At 52.4% G+C, this 18,872-nt stretch overlaps 1 protein-coding gene and 2 long non-coding RNA genes across 17 annotated transcripts in view; 1 reads left to right on the forward strand and 2 right to left on the reverse strand.

The window, feature by feature from the left end:
• Positions 1-255: 255 nt before the first annotated feature.
• LARS2 (leucyl-tRNA synthetase 2, mitochondrial) overlaps positions 256-18,872 on the reverse strand; it is a 189,493-nt gene continuing 170,876 nt past the window's right edge. For 5 of the 15 annotated variants that reach the window (XM_058727230.1, XM_058727231.1, XM_058727234.1 and 2 more), the window contains 4 exons: positions 17,295-17,493; positions 7,334-7,461; positions 4,711-4,866; positions 256-1,488 (listed from right to left, as the gene is read on the reverse strand). In XM_058727230.1, the coding sequence (XP_058583213.1) occupies positions 1,388-1,488; positions 4,711-4,866; positions 7,334-7,461; positions 17,295-17,493 (584 nt within the window). In that variant the 3' untranslated portion in view covers positions 256-1,387. Of the gene's footprint in view, positions 1,489-4,710; positions 4,867-7,333; positions 7,462-12,203; positions 12,292-17,294; positions 17,494-18,872 lie in introns of those variants that run through there. The other 10 variants (XM_058727239.1, XM_058727238.1, XM_058727237.1 and 7 more) reach the window with 8 other exon arrangements.
• LOC131510289 (uncharacterized) lies at positions 1,752-2,561 on the forward strand. Its single transcript, XR_009260978.1, has 3 exons — positions 1,752-1,906; positions 2,203-2,280; positions 2,392-2,561. It is a non-coding gene; the product is annotated as an uncharacterized LOC131510289 (long non-coding RNA).
• LOC131510291 (uncharacterized) lies at positions 10,777-12,182 on the reverse strand. Its single transcript, XR_009260980.1, has 2 exons — positions 11,342-12,182; positions 10,777-10,930 (listed from the first exon to the last, which is right to left on the reverse strand). It is a non-coding gene; the product is annotated as an uncharacterized LOC131510291 (long non-coding RNA).

The following is an 18,872-nucleotide window of genomic DNA, read 5'->3' on the forward strand; positions in this document are numbered from 1 at the left end:
TAACGGGGACCAGAAACGGTGTTCAGGTGAGCCACATTCAAGAGCCAGTAACTTAACGGCTGTTACTCGTATCTCTGAATCAGTGTTGCCAGCCATGTCTGTAAGTCCTATACGTACCTCACTTTAGAACTTTCCATGTGGAGTCAGGCATACGGCCAAGGCTTCCGACGATGATAGAATACCTCAGTCTGTTCCTGATTAACTCCTAGAACTGGAATGCGGTGGCTATTCCAAGACCACACATATGTCCCAAAGTCGCACATGACAAACATTTTATTACGTTAAAAAAAAAAAAGTCATCTGTCAGCTGTTCAACTGCAGGCTACCTCATCTGAGGTTACCTCAGAAAAATGGCATCAGAAAACAAATACAGATTTTCAGGATCACAAAATGGCGAGATTCTGCTCCACTTCCCCATTAAATGTTAATCAGTGGCTTCGGCCACTTCTGCTCAGAGCACCCAACTGCTGACATCACATAGGACCCGGTTATCCTAATGACACCGGCGAGAGGGGTCCGTCCCCAGCCGCCTCCCCGGCTGCCAGACGGTGGCGGCCTGAACAAGAAGGCAACACCCGGTGGCTCTGGGCCACTCCTCCGCGGCGAGCTCGCGCTTCTCACGATGGGCTCCGGGGGCCACATCGACGGCGGTGGCGGCATCTGGGGCCCACATGAGCAGACACCGCGCGGGGCCGCGGTAGACCCCGCGATTGCTTCCATCTGAGGTCCCACCCGGCGTGGTCCCGCCTCACTGCGCAGCAAATGTCACACCCCGAGAGAGGGTAGGAAGTGGTGCTTCACCCCAGGAGGCGGGGACACCTGTAGAGGGACCCGCCCCGCTTGCCTTCTGGCTCCTAGCGGCTTCTGAAGACCGCGGCGTCCACGCCACAATCTGGGCATTTGGACACGACCCAAATGCCGTGCGTGGGTCCTCAGTTCGCCCTCCCGTTCCCGGGGTGTGTCGAAGGCCGTGCAGTTTCTGGGGGTCAGAAGCTCCCAGGCTGCTCGAGAGGCACACGTGCGTTCTCACTTCTCTTCTCGCCTTCCTGCAGACACCCGGCCGTACCTCTGGTGGCTTCGGGCGAGGTCAGATGGCTTCCTCCACCTGCAGGGGCTGCCCCACCCCTCCGCCTTCGAGAGTCCTTCTGCTCTGCCCACACCCATCCCCACCCCTGCACCAGGCCCCGCCACAGAGGCTCGCCACCCGTACCCGTCCGTCAGAGGACGACGGTGAGCGTTCAAGACATCCGTCGTTTCCCCACCCTGGGCCAGCGCCCCCCTACCCCTACCCCTTCCTCCTCCCTGCCGTCAGTCCTGCACCAGGAAGTTGATGAGGGCCGTTCTGGGGGAGAGGAACGTTTTCTTGATGCTTCGCCCCTGCAAGAGCCTAACACCCAGCTCGCTTTGGAGGACGAGTTCGTGGACTTTGTCCTGGTCCCGCGAGACTCGCTGGGGCACGGGGATTGTGCCGCAGGCTTTGTTGTTGATCTGAGGAGAGAAGCCGAGACAAGCGATGAGGAAAAGTCCTGAGAGTGGCAGGCGCCTTCCCCGAGGAGGGGTGGCGCCCGTGCCCAGCCTCCCAACACACCCAGACGGGCAGGGAGAGGCTGGGGGCCCCCGGCACCTGCGGCCAGTGCACCTGTGCTTCCCGAGCGTGCCCCGTCCCAGCTGTGCAGGAAGTGAAGTCACACACCCTCAGCTGCTCCCTGGGGGAGGGGAAGGGCTGCGTCACCCAGGATTTTACCCAGGCCGCGGGTGGGCCGGCTCGCGCGGAAGGCAGGCAACCTCCCTGTCACGGGCCTGGCTCCTGTGAAAAGGGGGCGCCCGGGCACGGCGACCGGGAACCTGGGCCCACATCACTTTAACTCTCCTTGCCAAGAAGGGGCCGGTACAGTTGCAGACGCCGGTGGGTATTCACTGAGGATTTTTCAATACGGACAAACTTCACAGCAAGTATGAACTGACGTGGGCACGGGGGAAAGTGCTCTCACGGCCCTGGTGGCTTCTCAACAGCCATGCTTCAAATCCCCAAGCCCACTGCTCCCGTAAGAACACTCAACGCTTCTTTCACTGACGCTCCTGTTTTTTTTTTTTTACTGGGAAAATGCAGTCACTGTATTATGAAAAGTTACCAGGAATAGTCTCTGAAGTTTCGACCAAAGCCTATTAGGTGTCCCTAATCACCCGCCTCATTTTTTTCAGATTTATGTAGAACTTGGTGGCATTTTTCTTGGTTGCATCACTCTATATCACTGCGCGGGAGCCAAATATGGTAAAATAGTACGTCCTGAAATGTTCTAAAATATGGTTCTTTTGGGGGGGGGGGTGCCTGGGATTGGTTCCATCCAGCGGCTCAGTCGGTTGAGCGTCCAACTCTTGGTTTCAGCTCAGGTCATAATCTCGAGGTTTGTGAGTTCGAGGCCAGCATTGGGCCCTGCACGCAGTATGGAGCCTGCCTGGGATTCTCTCACCGCCCTTCCCCCGCCACTCGCAGTGTCTCTGTCTCTCTCAAAATAAATAAACTTAAAAATAAATAAATATACAAATAATGAATTAAAAAAACGTGGCTCTTTTAAAAAAGTGTGAGTCTAGGGGCGCCTGGGTGGCTCAGTCGGTTGAGCGTCCGACGTCGGCTCAGTCATGATCTCGCGGTCCGTGGGATCAAGCCCCACGTCGGGCTCTGTGCTGACAGCTCGGCAGAGCCTGGAACCTGCTTCGGATTCTGTGTCTCCCTCTCTCTCTCTCTGCCCCTCCCCCACTCATGCTCTGTCTCTCACCATCTCAAAAATAAATAAACATTAAAAAAGAACAACTTGGGGCGCCTGGGTGGCGCAGTCGGTTGGGCGTCCGACTTCAGCCAGGTCGCGATCTCGCGGTCCGTGAGTTCGAGCCCCGCGTCAGGCTCTGGGCCGATGGCTCGGAGCCTGGAGCCTGTTTCCGATTCTGTGTCTCCCTCTCTCTCTGCCCCTCCCCTGTTCATGCTCTGTCTCTCTCTGTCCCAAAAATAAATAAAAAATGTTGAAAAAAAAAAAAAATTTAAAAAAAAAAAATAAATAAAAAAAATAAAAAAGAACAACTAAAAAGTGTGAGTCTCGGGGTTGGGGGTGGCTCAGCCGGGTTAAGCGTCCGCCTCTGGATTTCAGCTTCGGTCGTGATCTCGTGTTTTGAAGAGCTGGAGCTCTATGTCGGGCTCCGTGCCGACAGTGTGGCACCTGCTTGGAATTTTCTTTCTCTCTCTCTCTCTCTCTCTCTCTCTCTCTCGCTCCCCCTCCCCCACTCGCTCTCTGTCTCTCAAAACAAATAAACTTAAAAAATAAAAGTAAAATGAAAAAGCGTGAGTCTCCTGGACGCAGGGTTTTGGTGTCCTAAAACGGAAGAGCTAGGGCTGCTGCTCAAAGGACTGTGCCCCCCACCACCCGCCTTCTCGTTTCTAAGCCATCGGGAGCTACCTTCTTCCACCGCCCTGTGCTTGCTTTGACCGAGACCTCCCACCCTGTCACACCAAAGCCGTGCCCCCCGTGAAGTCCTGGGGGCCCCGGACACGGCCTTCTCAGAACTTGGTAATGAGTCACACAGCTCCAGCTTCCGCTTCCGGATCTTACCCAGGGAAGAGGGGCCCGGGGCAAGCGAGAGAGCGCGTGCTTTTGCGCAGACAGACTCAGGCTTGACTCTCAGGCCTGGACTCACAAGCCGTGGGACCTTCAGTTTTCTCTTAAGGATGGAATCTTCCGGACTGTTGAGGAAGATCACCTGTCCGAAGGGACCAGCTCACTAAGCCTTACGCCTCCTTGCTCCCGGCCACGATGGAAGGGGCCGGTGTGGGATGTGCTCAGCACAATGACCCTACTTCCAGACCCAGGGATTCCCTGGGGACCTGGGGGCTGGCCCCTCTGGTGAGGCCTATCCGGGGAGCTGAATCGTTCTTGTCCCCAGCTGGGCTGGGGAAGGGGGTCCCGTGACCTCAGGATGTGGCCAGGGAACCCAGCAGGCCTTCCCACACGGCCCCAAGCACCCTCTCATGGCTTCTGGAGCCCTGGGACTCCCCTGAGTCGCCTTACCCTGGGCAGTCCCTTCGCGGCGGGTGGGTCTCTATCGTGCTCCACCTCCTGGCATGAGGCACCAGTTAAATGGACAACAGATGCTCCCGGACTTGGCCTTCAGGGGCCCAAAGGGGAAGAAGCTCTCTTTGACTTTAGAAGAATCTTTTGGTCTCTGTTTGGTGGTTCCACAAGCTTCTGCCCCTCCATCTTTGCCACTGCCCCCCCCCCCCCATCACCCACAGTCTCGGTCCGAGGCCTCAGCATTGTTCTCTTGGACTTTTCCAGCTGAAAAGTTGGAAACCATGAGCACTGCCCTCGCCCCACCCACGGCCACTCACCGACAGGGAGGCAGCCCCGCAACAGCGAAAAACAAGGAAAGCTCCCGCCGACCGAGCTCTCGCTCTGTGCCAGGCGCTGGGCTACGCAATCCACCCGAGCAAACCTGCTTATCCTCCTGCAGCCTCGTAAGGCACATGCAGGACCACTGCGTGCCCACTGTACGGATGGGAAAGCCGAGGCACAAGAGGTGAAGTCAGCTGCCCGAGGTCCCACCCCACAAGTGGAGACGGGATGACCTCATGGATCCTCTCTCCCCCTGGTCAGCCCCCTGCTAGCCCCCAGCCCTGATGCCCTGCTTGAGCCTGTGCTCTAGCCCCCCTCCATGGCTCACCGTCCCAATGTCCCTGAGGGCGCTCCCCCCTTTGCTTCTGCCTAGCAGGCATCCTCTTCTGCACTAGGGAAATGCTGCTCCTCTTTACGGCCAAGGTCCCACGTCCCCTTCCGTCAATGCCCTGACTGTGTGAAGCGGTGATCCCGACACGAGCACCTAGCAAGCAGGACCGGCAGGAGCCTGTCATTTAGTCATTTATGTGACATGGGTAAAACAGGGCCCGCTCCAGGGCAGCTGTGTGGGGGTAAATGAGTCAGGATCTCGAAAGTTCTTCGGGCAGTGCCCGGCCCGTAGTCGGTGCTCACTGCTTGTTAGTGAGTTTTGTCACTAGTGTGTCCAGAAGCAAGCTAAGCGTCTCCTGGCGTCATCTGATCTAATTCTTTCAACAACTAGACAGAGCAGCCACTGTGTGGCCCCCATTTCGCCGTTGAGGAAACCGAGGCTTATGGAAGTATCTTGTAAGACGGAGACTTACGGGCAGGAGAGTCTCGCTCCCAAGCTCCACGTGTTAACCTTGAGTCTCCAGAAACTCCCTGTGTGTGTGTGTGTGTGTGTGTGTGTGGCATTTGTGTGCCCCCTAGACCGTCTCTCGTGGGCGCCACGCTGCATGGAGAGAAGGCAGTGCCCCTGGGCTCAGTATCCCTAGTGTTGGGCACGGCCCTGCATGCCGTGGGCACCGAGAACTCGAGCCGGACCGAATCACACTGAATTACACTGCATGGTGCTCAGCTCCCATTTCCGGCCGGGGCGCCAGTCGAGATCACACGGACGCAGAACGCAGGCCTCCACAGGAGGTCTGTCACACGGCCCGGTGCCCCGAGCCCGAGGTGCTCAAGTTGGGTAGACCCGCAGGGAGTCCCATTTGTAAACATTTTAAACTCGGAGTTTTCATTTCAACGACAATCTGAAATCCTTTCTCCAATTACCAAAACGAAATTTCTTTTCTGCAGTGATCAAAGTGGAATGATACTGCATAGGCTAAACCTCCAGTTCCTCACGCTGGCATTTCTCAATGTGCGGAGGACGTGTTCTCAGGGGCCCACGAGATCTTTCTTATTTAAAAAAAAAATTTTTTTTAATGTTTATTTATTTTCGAGAGAGAAGGAGAGAGCATAAGTGGGGGAGGGGCAGAGAGAGGGGGAGACAAAGAATCCAAAGCAGGCTCCAGGCTCCGAGCTGTCAGCACAGAGCCCGACACGGGGTTCGAGCTCACGGACCACGAGATCGTGACCTGAGCCGAAGTCGGACGCCTAACCGACTGAGCCACCCAGGCGCCCTGAGATCTTTCTTACAGACATCACTTAAGGTAAAGAAGAAACGGCTTCTCTGCGCCACAGAGCTGTTTTTGACTTTGAGAGTTTTGGAAGAAGCCCTCCAGGCCAAGCCCATGTCCTCCTCTCCGTGGGGGAGGCAAAGTGGGGTCAGCGTGGAACCAAGCGCCAGGGGAGGTGGCGTGGAAACAGAGTGGCTTCCGAGGGGCTGAGCCTCCCACATGAAGCCGTTTCTCCACACATCCCCCACCTGCTGGGCCCAGGGTTTGCACAGACACAGAAGGGCAGGGTTTGCACCTGCCTGGCAGACCAGGCCCCTGGGAGGCTGTGCTCTCCCTCAGCCCCTGGTTGATGTCTTCATGGCCTTTTTCACAATGTGCAGTAATATTTTTCTTTCCTTTTTCTCTTTCCCGTCTCTCCCACTCGGCTTACAGCTCTGTAGGTATTAGGGACCCTGTGTGTCCTGTTTGATTTGTATCCCCAGAGCCTAGCACTGTGCCTGATGGTAACGTGAGAACTACTGATGAATCAATAAACCCGGGCAAGGCAACCAACTTCTCTGATTCCTCCACTGCAAACACTGAGAATGGAAACGCCTACTTCACTGAGTGAGAAGAGTTTACTTCGATTTTGGATGCGAATGACCTGGCCCCATACGTGGTTCAGAGACGTGTGTGCTAAGAGGTCCCCCAGTTCAGCCACATCAGCTTACATATGTAACAATCATATAAAGGATAAACTGTTAGAGTTACCTGCTCTATAAAAGGTTGAAATAAAAAATGTCTTTTATGTACCTACAATGATGCAATTTACCAAAAAAAAAAAAATTCTTTTTTTTTTTTTTTAAGTAGGCTCTATGCCCAGCACGGAGCCCAATGCGGGGCTCAAACCCGCGACCCTGAGATCACGAGTTGGAAGCTCCACTGACTGAGTCACCGAGGCGTCCCCCCCCGCAAAAGAAATTTGATGTAGCCTTTCTGGAAGAGATTTTTCAGTGAGGTGCTCCTGTTCTGCCCACCTCCTCACTCTCACCCTCCTCCCTAAATGAACCAGGAGCAGCTGAACGAAACAGACGGAAGAGGAGACTGGAACACGGCTGGAGAACAAGATGATCAGAACCTGTAATGCGGGACAGGGTTCTATTTTCCACTTTCTAATCCCTGGAGGGCCCTGAGTATTTTACGCTCACAAGCTTTTGGTATGCGGTGACCTCAAAACTGAAGTGTGCAAAGCAAAGAGGGGTGGGACGGTCAGGCTGAGGGCGGGGTAGGCTGGAAAGGCCCAGGCAGTGGCTGTGGGTCTCGCGCGGGGCCGGGAGACTCCCAGAGTCTGGGGCTGCGGGAGAGACTCACCAGGACGGCCATCTCCACGACGTCGGGCTGCTGAAGGAACTGCGGGTCCACGGCCGGCCACGCCTGAAGCAGCACGCCGGCGTCCCAGGCATAGTGGGCACACAGCTTCCCGGGCACCTGTTGCAGGCCTGCAATGCCAAAGCACAGAGGGTCACTGAACACGCAGGGCTCACGGCAGGGGGGGGGGGGCAGGGGGAGTCGCTTTCGCCCCGGCACAGCCCGGCGTGGAGCTGCCTGAGGCCGCACTATGGCTTTCCCCCCCCACTTACTCTGGCCTGGGTTTATGGGTAGCACCCCCCCAACTATTTTCAACAGCGCCCAGAGCTGTAAAGATGGGTGGACACGTGGTTCTAAAGTGTGCATTTTGGGAACAACAAGGCTGCTGATCTGCCTTGGTCTCTGCGGTTCTGTTGATGAAGGAATGTCTTTGTGCTCCTGAGAGCGGATCCCAAAATAATGAGCTGTGCTCGCTTCCTTTCCTGCCTGTGATTACTTGTGGTCCGCGAGGCCCTCCCGCCGGGTCCTTTTACTCATCATCACTGGAGCCCACATGCTGAGAACAGTGTTCCTTCTCGACCTTCTCAGAGGGATCTCAGCCTTCACACTCGACCTCTTCTCGAGAGGGGCTCCTGCCAAGGGCTGAACTGGAAAGAGCTGGCCTTGGCTCGGGGGGGGGTGGAACCCGAGGAGGCGGTGAGGAATCAAAGCCCACAAGTCTGCGTCCCAGAGCGCGTCGTGCTGCGGCCCCAAAGCAGGCACAGGCGGGCTCCACACCTTCAGGGCTGCCCCGGGGACTTCAGCCGGGGGCTTCTGAGCAGGAAAGGCTTGGCCTGCAAAGTCGCTGCCGATCTCATGAGCACAAGAGAGGCCCCAAAACGTGCAGGAAAGACACGCGTCAGAAAGCAGATCCCTGGGCACTACCAGTGCGGCTGCACCCTGACCACCTCCTCGTCCTCCTGGAGGCAGGCCCTGGATGGGGGGCGGGGGGGGGGGGGGGAATGGCAGTGAACGTGGCGGCATTCCTCACGCCGTGACTGGCTTTTCCGGGGGTGGCCCTTGCACACCTCCTCATCGTCATTAGCCTTGAGCCCAGAAGATGCATTTGAGGGAGGAGCCCATGCCTCAGCGAATGGTCTGAAGCCAGCTCTGACACAGAGGGAATGAATCCCACCAACACCAGTGTGCCAGGAACGCTGTGTTGGGACCGACGACGTTTTATTTTCCCCAATGGCAAAAGTAATGCCCGCTCCTGGCAGAAAAGGTCAGACTATAAAGAAGAAAATCATGTTCATCTGGACAGCATTTTTTAAGCTTCTTTTTTGGGAAGATAGTAATGTATTTAATGGCTAGGATATATATAAACCAACCCCACCAAAACAACCCACTACCATCAGGATCATGCTGTATATGGAGTTCTGTATTCCTTTTGTTTCACTACTTTAAAATCATAATTAGAGGGGCGCCTGGGTGGCTCAGTCAGTTAAGCGGCCGACTTCGGCTCAGGTCATGATCTCGCGGTCTGTGAGTTCGAGCCCCGCGTCGGGCTCTGTGCTGACAGCTCGGAGCCTGGGGCCTGTTTCGGATTCTGTGTCTCCCTCTCTCTGACCCTCCCCCGTTCATGCTCTGTCTCTCTCTGTCTCAAAAATATATAAACGTTAAAAAAAAATTTTTTTTTTAAATAAAAAAAATAAAATCATAATTAATTAGAGAGCCTGGGTGGCTCAGTCCGTTAAGCGTCCGACTTCAGCTCAGGTCATGGTCTCACGGCTTGTGAGTTTGAGGCCCGCGTCGGGCTCTGTGCTGACAGCTCAGAGCCCCCTTAAGATCTCCTGCCCTCCCTCTGCCTCTGCCCCTCCCCTGCACATGTGTGCGCTCCTTCTCTCTCGCTCTCAAAAGTAAATAAACATTTAAAAAATAAATAAATAAAATAGTGATTAATTTCATGGGAAAGGATGATATACAATAGCACACATAACACGACTCGTTTTAGTAAATGTTTATACGAACGGACAAAAGGTCACAGGGAATGGAACACAATACCAGCAGTGACTGTATCTGGGAGGTGGGAGCACAGGTGATCTTTCTTTCTTGAAAAATTTTTTCTTAACATTTGTTTATTTTTTGAGAGACAGAGACAGAGCGTGAGTGGGGGAGGGGCAGAAAGAGAAAGGGAGACTCAGAAACTGAAGCAGGCTCCAGGCTCCGAAATGTCAGCACAGAGCCTGATGCGGGGCTCGAACTCAGGACCCACGGGATCATGACCTGAGCCGAAGTCGGATGCTTAACGGACTGAGCTCCCCAGGGGCCCTCTTTCTTTTAATGTGTTAACAGATTCTCTACCAAAAACATTGAATACTTCAGTAATTTGAAAGGGTATTTTGAAATCAAGTTTTCCCACACTGTGAGATCAGTTTAAGATTTTTGTTCTGTTTTTTTCTAATTTTTTTTGTCTTTTTATTTTTTTGCCTTTTAAAATTTATTACTTATTTGAGAGAGACACAGACAGCACAAGTGGGAGAGGGGCAGAGAGAGAGAGAGGATCCCAAGCAGTCACAGCACTGCCAGCACAGGGCCGGACGCGGGGCTCGAACTCGCGCAATTGTGAGCCGAAACCAAGAGTCAGACGCTTAACTGGCTGAACCACCCAGGTGCCCCTCTTCTGGTTTCTTTGTAGGGTTTCTCTGTGTTCCCTGCTGAATCAGCTGTGCCTTCTTTTGTGGGTAACGTGAAAGAACATTACACGGTCAAGTTTCCAACCCTGGTTGGTAGAGTCAACCTCTCCTTCCCTATCGGTTTGTGATTTTTCTTTTACAATACCCTGTAGTCGGGATGGTTTCTGGATTCTCCAAAGCTCTTACAAGTAGCTCTCAAAGTGGCCGTCCGCCATTCGGTAGAGCTCGGCCAGAGCGTGGACCAACGTGCGGCTTCCTCGAGAGGGTCGTGCTCCTGAAAGAAGCTGGTCGGCCTACCCCCCGATGTGTGCGTAGAGGCAGAGGTGATCCACCTTGGAAGCTCAAGCTGCTTATCTCCTCGTGGGTTGTCACAGCCGGTTCCCAGACAGGCCCCGGGTCCACGGCTCACTCTGGAGCGGCGCTGACCCACTCTACTCCGGGCACCTCTGTCGTGATTCTTGTGCTGGTATCGAGCACTTATGTGTTGCTTACTGTATGTTTGACTCTCTGGCACTCTTGCTGTAACCCCGTGCTGCCAGTCGGTCTGAGGGAAGTGAACGCCTGCCAGAGTCTGAGAATCGAGCGGCATCAAAGATGTATTCCTGGGGCCCAGCTGGCCCCTGTGCCCCGGGGTTCCAGCACTTGCCGATGGACCTACTCCATTCCTGACAGATGTGCGTTTTGGCCGAAGCCGAAAGGAGCTTCCTGCTTGTTCCTCAGAAGGGGTGCTATTATGACTCCTATCTAAATACAAGACAGAGGTCACAGGAGGGAGATAATCACGTCTTTATTTTAGCAGGCTGGCCCAGTCTGCCTTGTCCTGTGACCCAGCTGCAGCAGGACGGATTCCAGACCCTCCGCATGGTAATTGTACAGGATGCCTGGGAGATGAAAGGGCCTCGGACACAAATGTTCTGGGCAGAAGCTGTTACAAATTCCACAATAAAAAAAAATGAGGAAGCCCGGCCTTCCTGGAGCGATCAGGATGCTTATTTATAGCAGCCTGGGTCCCTGCCAGGGTTTCCCTATAGACAGGGGTGGGGCCATCCTGCTCAGCGGGGAGGAACAGAAACTCCCAGCGGGTTCTAGGCCCTGTTTTTGCCTCTCTACTCTTTAGGGAGGTAAAAATACCCAACATTTGCATAGCAAAAACAACGGTTTCTTTACATGACACAGCCCGGGTCGAGAGCTGGCCTCTGGGTTAGCACCTGGACAAAGTCTGAACACTTTGGGAAGTGTCAAGGCCGTGGAGCACAAGGCTACCAAGCGGGGGCCGGCTGTTGCCTACGGCCCACCCCCTTCCGATCCCTCCTCTGGGAGAGCTGTTGTCACTGACCTTCCAGGCAAGTGACCAAAACAGCAGAACCGAGCCTCCTCTCGTGCGCGGAGCACTGGCAAGGTCGCCACGCCGCCGTGGCAGCCGGGAGTGAGTGCTGGGGCGGTCACGGTGTCTGTGGCCGGCAGCCTCTCTTGCTGGCCGTCACCAGGCCAGCTGCCACCCCGGCCCCGCGCTCTCACACACACGTAAGGGTGGGCTTGGGGACTCCATGGCCTCTGATCCCCACCGAGCCTCATCCAGCCCTGGCGATTCCAAGGAAATGGACAGGATGTGACGCCGCTAGATTTTGGCTTTTGCCCACAGAAGGGGTCCTGCTGACTTTCTTTTGAAATAACGACACTGACACGCACATGCGTATTCGTATGTAAAATGCCCTCAGACCATCAGTGAGAACTTACTCTCCTTTACAATGGACACAAACACACACACACACACACACACACGCGATTTGTACGTTTGTAATTTTGTTGAAATTGAGGAACATAACACATACGTGTGGCAAAATGCTACACTACACTATTTTACAGCCACTTTTACGAGGAAAAATGGATCCGTGGCAGCAGCCTGGGGCTTTGAGGGTTGCGAGTTACTTCGGAACGCCTAAGCCGGGGGGGGGGGCACAGGGTCACCTTGCTGTGACCTCACAATTACGGTGCTGATGAAAGACCTGAAGCTCCCACAAGGTAAAGCCTGAGGCAGGAGTCCAGACAGAAACCTCCCTGTGCAACCATAAAAATGGCCGGAAGAACAGAAACAGAGAGCTTACCGCCGCATTTTAAGTAACTCGTAGTTTGGACAAGAGGCTAACCCCAAAGTAGCACAAAATAATAGCAAAAGAAAAACCACCCAAATGACTTACAGAGCCTTCGTAGGGGTGGGACACAATGTGGCTGGTAAGAAAAGAACGGGTACGCCCGCCCGTGAGTGTCGATACAGAATGCCAACATCTGCATAGAAACAGATACACATTTCACGGATTACATGTATGGAGTTCTAGTGTCAGATTAAATTCTTTTTTTTTTTTGAAGCTTATTGATTTATTTTGAGAGAGAGCATGAGTGGAGGAGGGGCCGAGAGAGAAAGAGAGAGAGAGAGAGAGAGAGAGAGAGAGAATCCCAAGCAGGCTCTGCACTGTCAGCAAAGAGCCCATGTGGGGCTTGAACTCATGAACCGTGAGATCACGACCTGACCTCAACCGACTGAGCCACCCAGGTGCCCCCTTGTGTTCTCCTTTTCATGGCCACCACCCCCACCCCCCCTGCCCAGTCCCTAACCCCCTGGCAACCACTACTGTGTTTTCTCTCTCTATAAATTAGTTACTTTGAGAACGTTATGTATAAATGGACTCAGTATATAACCTTTTGAGATTGACTTTTTTCACCCAGCATAATCCCCTTGGGATCCATCCTAGCTGTTGCCAGTTAGAAAAGTCATTTTTCAGGATGATGAAATTAGATCTCCAACCAGAGTACCACCAAGAAGCTCCCTGGTGGGTGACTTTCTGCCTTTTTACTGTCCACCACCAAAGGAAACCTTGTGTCCTTCGTCTGGAAACAGTATCAGTGACTCCAAATACACAAAATTTCCCTAAGCAAGCAGCCACCACCCCTTGTCTGGATTAGGACAATACCCTATTATGGTACACAAAAGAGAACTGTGTAAATTCAGACGTGGTGTCTTGAGCTTCTTAGATCCAAAACTTCAGGAAGGAAAAAAGATTTCCTCATCCTGTTACAGCTTTCGCCCACTGCCAAGACATTGGTTCTGTTTCCTACCGAAGGTCTTCACTGGCTCTTGAAGGGACTGGTAGGGGACTATTCAAGCTCCTCTGAAATGTTTCCTTTTTATCCACAGCGTTGGCGGCCATTTAGCCCACAGGGCTCCGGACCTCCCCTAGGGGACCCGTCTCAATTCTGCTGTTCTCTGGGAGAGAACCTGTCCTGTGAAAATCTGCTTCTCTAGGGAACTCTGGGAAATGGCCATTTCTGACCATCCCACCCCTCGCCGCGTTCCCTTTTATAGCCATTCTGAGTTACCTTCCAAAGATGCGGGAATGAAACCTGAAGCCAATGTGGAAGCTGAGTTTTCTAGAACAGACACGTGCGTGTGAAAACCGTGCAAAGCCTTGGCTCAAGAATGACCGGCGGTGTGAGATGACAATAATGAAGCTCCTCGCGACACAGGGCTTCTGTCTGCAAAGGACTTCCCACACCTGGAGACGCTGGCCCTCTTTAGTTCTGGGAGGGCCGGGGAGGGGTCACATCTCCATTCTCTCCTGAGGGCACCTGACCCGAGCCTGTGAGTCAATGACCAGACTGCCACACCAGGTGCGGGGACTCCTCACTTGACTACGTTATGGCCCCTGCTGCTCATTCAGAGGGGGCCACACACACATAGGGGGAGAGCCCGGAGACAAAGGCTTCCCATTACTTCTTTGAATTAAAAAAAACAAAATTAGGGGGCACCTGGGTGGCTTAGTCGGTTGAGTCTGACTCTTGATTTCGGCTCCGGTCACGATCTCACGGTTCGTGGGTTTGAGCCCCGCGCGGAGCTCTGTGCTGACAGCACGGGGCCCAGTTGGGAGTCTCTCTCTCTCTCTTTCTCCTGCTCTTGTGTGCACACACACGCTCTCTCTCTCTCGAAATAAATTAACAAACATTAAAAACAAAAACAAAAACACAATTAGTTGCCATGAATTTGTAAAGCTTGAGGGAAGACCTTAACTAGAAGGCCCTTGCCAGCTCTCCCACAGATGCCCCAGAACGGAGCGTGGCACATAATACATGCTCTATAAACCGACTGAATGAAACACTGTAGCAAAACTAAGATTCAAGCTATACGTACTTGTAACACAGCTCACAAAAGCCACGTGTGCTGTGTAGGGAGAATCATGGAGCAAGGTCTAGAACAGGCGTTTCTATCCTAATACTTTAGCATATGTCTGTTGAGGATCCTGTCGCATAGCTGAAGGACAGACTGGCAGGGCCACGCCCACAGTGCATACTCGTATCCTAAGACCTGGCGGGTAGGGAGGGGGCCCTGGGGAGAGTAGATCCGGTCTGCCCCCTCCCCCCGGCAATGCAACTGAAGGGGGACCCAAGGAGGGGGTTTCAGCAAATCCCACTGACTTTACTCTTTTGTGGGAGAAATGAAATGAGGGAGGAAAACAGAGAATGCGGGACAAAGAAGATAAAAGAAAGACATGTATATTCCAGGATCAGAGGGAGTTTATTGCAAGTTAGATTGGTTTGCTTTAGAGCAAAGGAAGACTAGGAAAGAGTGAACAGCACGCCATTTAAAAAACGTAATGCGGTCGCCAATGCTAAATGAAAGAGCCAGGTTTCCTTCCCCAGGAGATAAGAAAAGGCTGCATAATACGGCAACAGCATAGCAGGGCCTGTACCAAACTCCCTTTGGGGCACTCTGTCTATTCCGCAAAGAACGGGCAAACGACTCATCCTTTATAGTCTGTTCTAAGACAAGGCAAAACACAGAAGGAAACCAACACAATTCATCGGGTGAAGTCGGTGAAACCCTCATTTCTAAACCTGACCACGCCTACTGAGAAAGGCTGGTCTTCCTCAGGAGAATAACGGCCAATTTCTAAATAAAACTCTAGCAGATAGAATTTAACGGTACATTAAAAGTCCACAACACCATGGTCAAGAGAAATCCATCCCAGGAGAGCTTAATATTAGGCAATCGATTAACTGGACCTAAGTCATATCAATGGGGCAGAGGGGGAAGTTAAAAGCAAATGATACAAACACCTTAACACTGGAAGAATGGATGTTAAGTAAAATACAGCTCCCACTCCTAATATCAGTTCTGGAAAACAAGGACGGAAAGCTGTTTCCTTAACATTATAGGGAATATCTATCCTCAACCCACAGCCAACATCAAGCCCAACAGGGAAGCGTGAGTTTCCTTGCTTAAAAAAAATTTTTTTTTTTTTTAATGTTTATTTATTTTTGAGAGACAGAGACAGAATGCGAGTGGGTTAGGGGCAGAGAGGGAGAGGGAGACACAGCATCACAAGCAGGCTCCAGGCTCTGAGCTGTCGGCACAGAACCCGATGTGGGGCTCGAACTCACAGACCGTGAGATCATGACCTGAGTCGAAGTCGGATGTTTAGCTGATTGAGCCACCCAGGCGCCCTGCATTAGTTCCCTTCCCTTCTGGAAGTGAGACAGGGCTGTCTGGCACCAGCATTCTTGAACGACCTGTAGGGTTTTCTAAGCAGTACGTACACACACACGGAGACCTTTCTAACCATTAGAAAGGAAGACAATACTTATCCTTATTTGCTGATCACAGCATCCTAAAAAATCTAAGAGGATTTTAGCCCTTACACAACGTATGAGAAATTGGAAGGGAATGTGGGTCAGAGAATAAGTATGCAAATAAATTTTAAAAATTACACGCCAGCCATTACCAGTCAAAAATTGTAAAAGAAAAAATATTGCAGTCACAAGAGTGTGGACAAAATACAAGAACAACGACAACAAAAAACCCACTTGAGGATAATCTTAAGAAATGCATGGGACTGGGCACCTGGGGGGCTCAGTTGGTTAAACATCTGACTTCAGCTCAGGTGAGGATCTCATGGTTGGTGAGTTCAAGCCCCACATCCCCTACATCAGGCTCTCTGCTGTCAGCGCATAGCTCACTTCAGATCCTCTGTCCTCCCCCCTGCCCCGCCCCCCGCCCTCTCTCTGCCCCTCTCCTGCTCTCTCAAACATGAACATTTAAAAAAAAAAAAATGCATAGGAGTTACATGAAAAAAACTACAAAACTTGACTCAGCACAAAGGAAGTCTAGAATAAAGGGCCAGACAAGGGCAGGGGTGCCTGGCTGGCTCAGTCGGTAGAGTGTGGGACTCTTGATCTTAGGGTTGTGAGTTTGAGCCCCATGTTGGGTGGAGAGATTACTTAAAAATAAAATTTAAAGAAAATGGGGGAGGGTAGGGACAGATCAGATGGAAGTCTGGAAGGGGTAAAAATGTGAGACCTTCCCAAATTAATTCTAGGTTTAGCCAAATTTCAATCAAGATCCAAGCATTTTAATAATAAAATCAGGGCCACCTGGGTGGCTCAGTCAGTTAAGCGTCCCACTTCAGCTCAGGTCATGATCTCACGGTTTGTGGGTTCGAGCCCCGCGTCGGGCTCTGTGCTGGCAGCTCGGAGCCTGGAGCCTGCTTTGGATTTTGTGTCTCCCTCCGTCTCTGCCCCTACCCCATTAGTGCTCTGTCTCTCTCTTTCTCAAAAATGAATAAACATTAAAAAAATTATACCAGAGTTCTACTGAGAAGAAAAAACAGGTGAGAGGAGCTAAAAAAATTATGAAAAAGGAATGAAGGGAGGCTAGCCCACCCGATGTTAAAACCGTATGGAAAAATCCAATAATTAAATCAGTGAAACAGAACATACGCTTGAAAAACAGGCGTGGAGTGGAAACGGGGATAACTTTTCAGGAAAATAATCTGGCGACATACATCAAGAGTCTTGAAAACATTCCTAACCTTCCCGCTTCAAGGACATCCTGTGAAGCGGGAACACAGATTTACGCACAGAATTGTCCACAGTGGATGATGGGAACGAGTGTTACACACGTGACTGGAACAGTTACCAAAGTCATGCCTGTGGACAATTAATGCAGTCATGAAAAACGTTTACGGGTTAAAAAAAAAAAAATAAATCAAAATGTTGACAGATGTGTCTCATTTTCAAACTAGAAATACTCGGAAGTGAATTTTTTGCTAACCAGGGGAAACCTCATCGGAGGAAGCCCGTGTAGAGGGTGGCCGAGCTGTGCCGCACACTCCGTCTTGAGTCCATCCCCGCAGGCCACACTAGGCCTCTGACACTGAGGCCGAGGCCCGAGGGCCCGAGCCCCTCTAAGACTTAACCACCCACACTGGCCACGGAAGGCGTGCGACCTCGACGCTCACCCTCGAGGCAGCCAAGGCTCAGCGAGGGTGTCACTCAGGATTTCCGGGGGACGGAGTGGGCCCAGGCGGGGCTGTTCCAGCATGCGGGATGAGTTTACCACAGAGGCACTGCAAAGTCCTTGCAAAACACCGGGAATCGTGACAGATGCTCTCGTCCGAGCAGCTTCGCCAGCGCTCCAGAGAATTTTTGGAAGCTGATCTGAAAATGCGTCTCAAAAGCCTTAGTATTTTGGGGCGCCCCGGTGGCTCAGTCGGTTGAGCATCCGGCTCCGGCTCAGGTCACGATCTCACGGTTTGTGGGTTCGAGCCCCACGTCAGGCTCGCGGCTGTCAGCACAGGGCCCGCTTCCGATCCCCTGCCCCCCTCCCGCTTGCGCTCTCTCAAGGGGTATTTTATGTCCCTTCTGAGCAAGCATTATGTCTAGATATGTGCTTAAGGAAATTATTCTGCATGTGGACACAAACATAGCTGTTCAACTTTTAAAACGATATTGTATAATTATAAGTGGTCTAAGTGTCCAAAAATCGAAAATGGGAACCGACGATGAACCTCATATACCATCTGAAGAGGTAATCCCGTATCAAAATTAACAAAAAATAGAGATGAGTACAAGGAAAAGAAAGAATTAACTACTGAAGGCAGCTTAGTGTGAAGAATGTTTAAATTATTTCTTTTTTAACGGTTTTTTTTTTTTTTTTTTTTTTTTGAGACAGGGAGACAGAGCATGAACGGGGAAAGGTCAGAGAGAGGGACACCCAGAATCTGAAACAGGCTCCAGGCTCTGAGCTGTCAGCACAGAGCCCGATGCGGGGCTCGAACTCACAGACTGCAAGATCATGACCTGAGCCGAAGTCGGCCGCTTAACCGACTGAGCCACCCAGGTGCCCCTAAATTATTTTTTAAAAGGAGAGGACGTAAGTATTTCTAGCGATAGCCTTTGAGAATGACCAATGGGCCCTGAAAAACATTCTCATGGGGCTCCCTTACGAGAGGAAAAGTGCATGAGGTCCTGCCTTAAGCTTTCATGTGAGGGCCAGGTCTTAACAGCAGAGGGCCACAGTCCCCCGCTTGCCCGCACATCAGAATCACCGAGCAGGTGGTTAAAAACAGGCCCTCCAGTCACTCCCCAAGGCTCCAGAACTAGGACCTCCAAGGGGGGCGGGAGGGGCAGAGGCTTCTGCAGCTGATTCACCTGAGCCTCGGGCAGGGGGACACGCCTCGGTGCCCAGTTCAGCAATAATGGGCTGCTGGAGAGCCTGAATCCCCATCTAAGTGACTAAGGTTTAGATCCGCAACCATAATTCCAGGTGCCCTGCACTCCATCCATAAAGTGGGACTAAACCCGAGTTTCCACCTTAAAAAGATAACATGGGGTCATGGTATAGGGAGAGCGGGATACTGAGTTGTGAGAGTGTTCCGTGGTGACGCCAATATTCCCATTCGTCTGGGCACAGAGTGCCGAAGCGGAGAAGTGTCCTCCCCTTTGGCGGGGGTGACCACGCAGAAGTCCCACCACTCCCACTACAAGACAGAGGGGTCCCAGGTACGGATGCCAAATGTCGGACCCCATGCCTGAGG

The sequence above is a fragment of the Neofelis nebulosa genome, chromosome 4 (genome assembly GCF_028018385.1).
Source record: "Neofelis nebulosa isolate mNeoNeb1 chromosome 4, mNeoNeb1.pri, whole genome shotgun sequence".
Classification (NCBI taxonomy): Eukaryota; Metazoa; Chordata; class Mammalia; order Carnivora; family Felidae; genus Neofelis; species Neofelis nebulosa.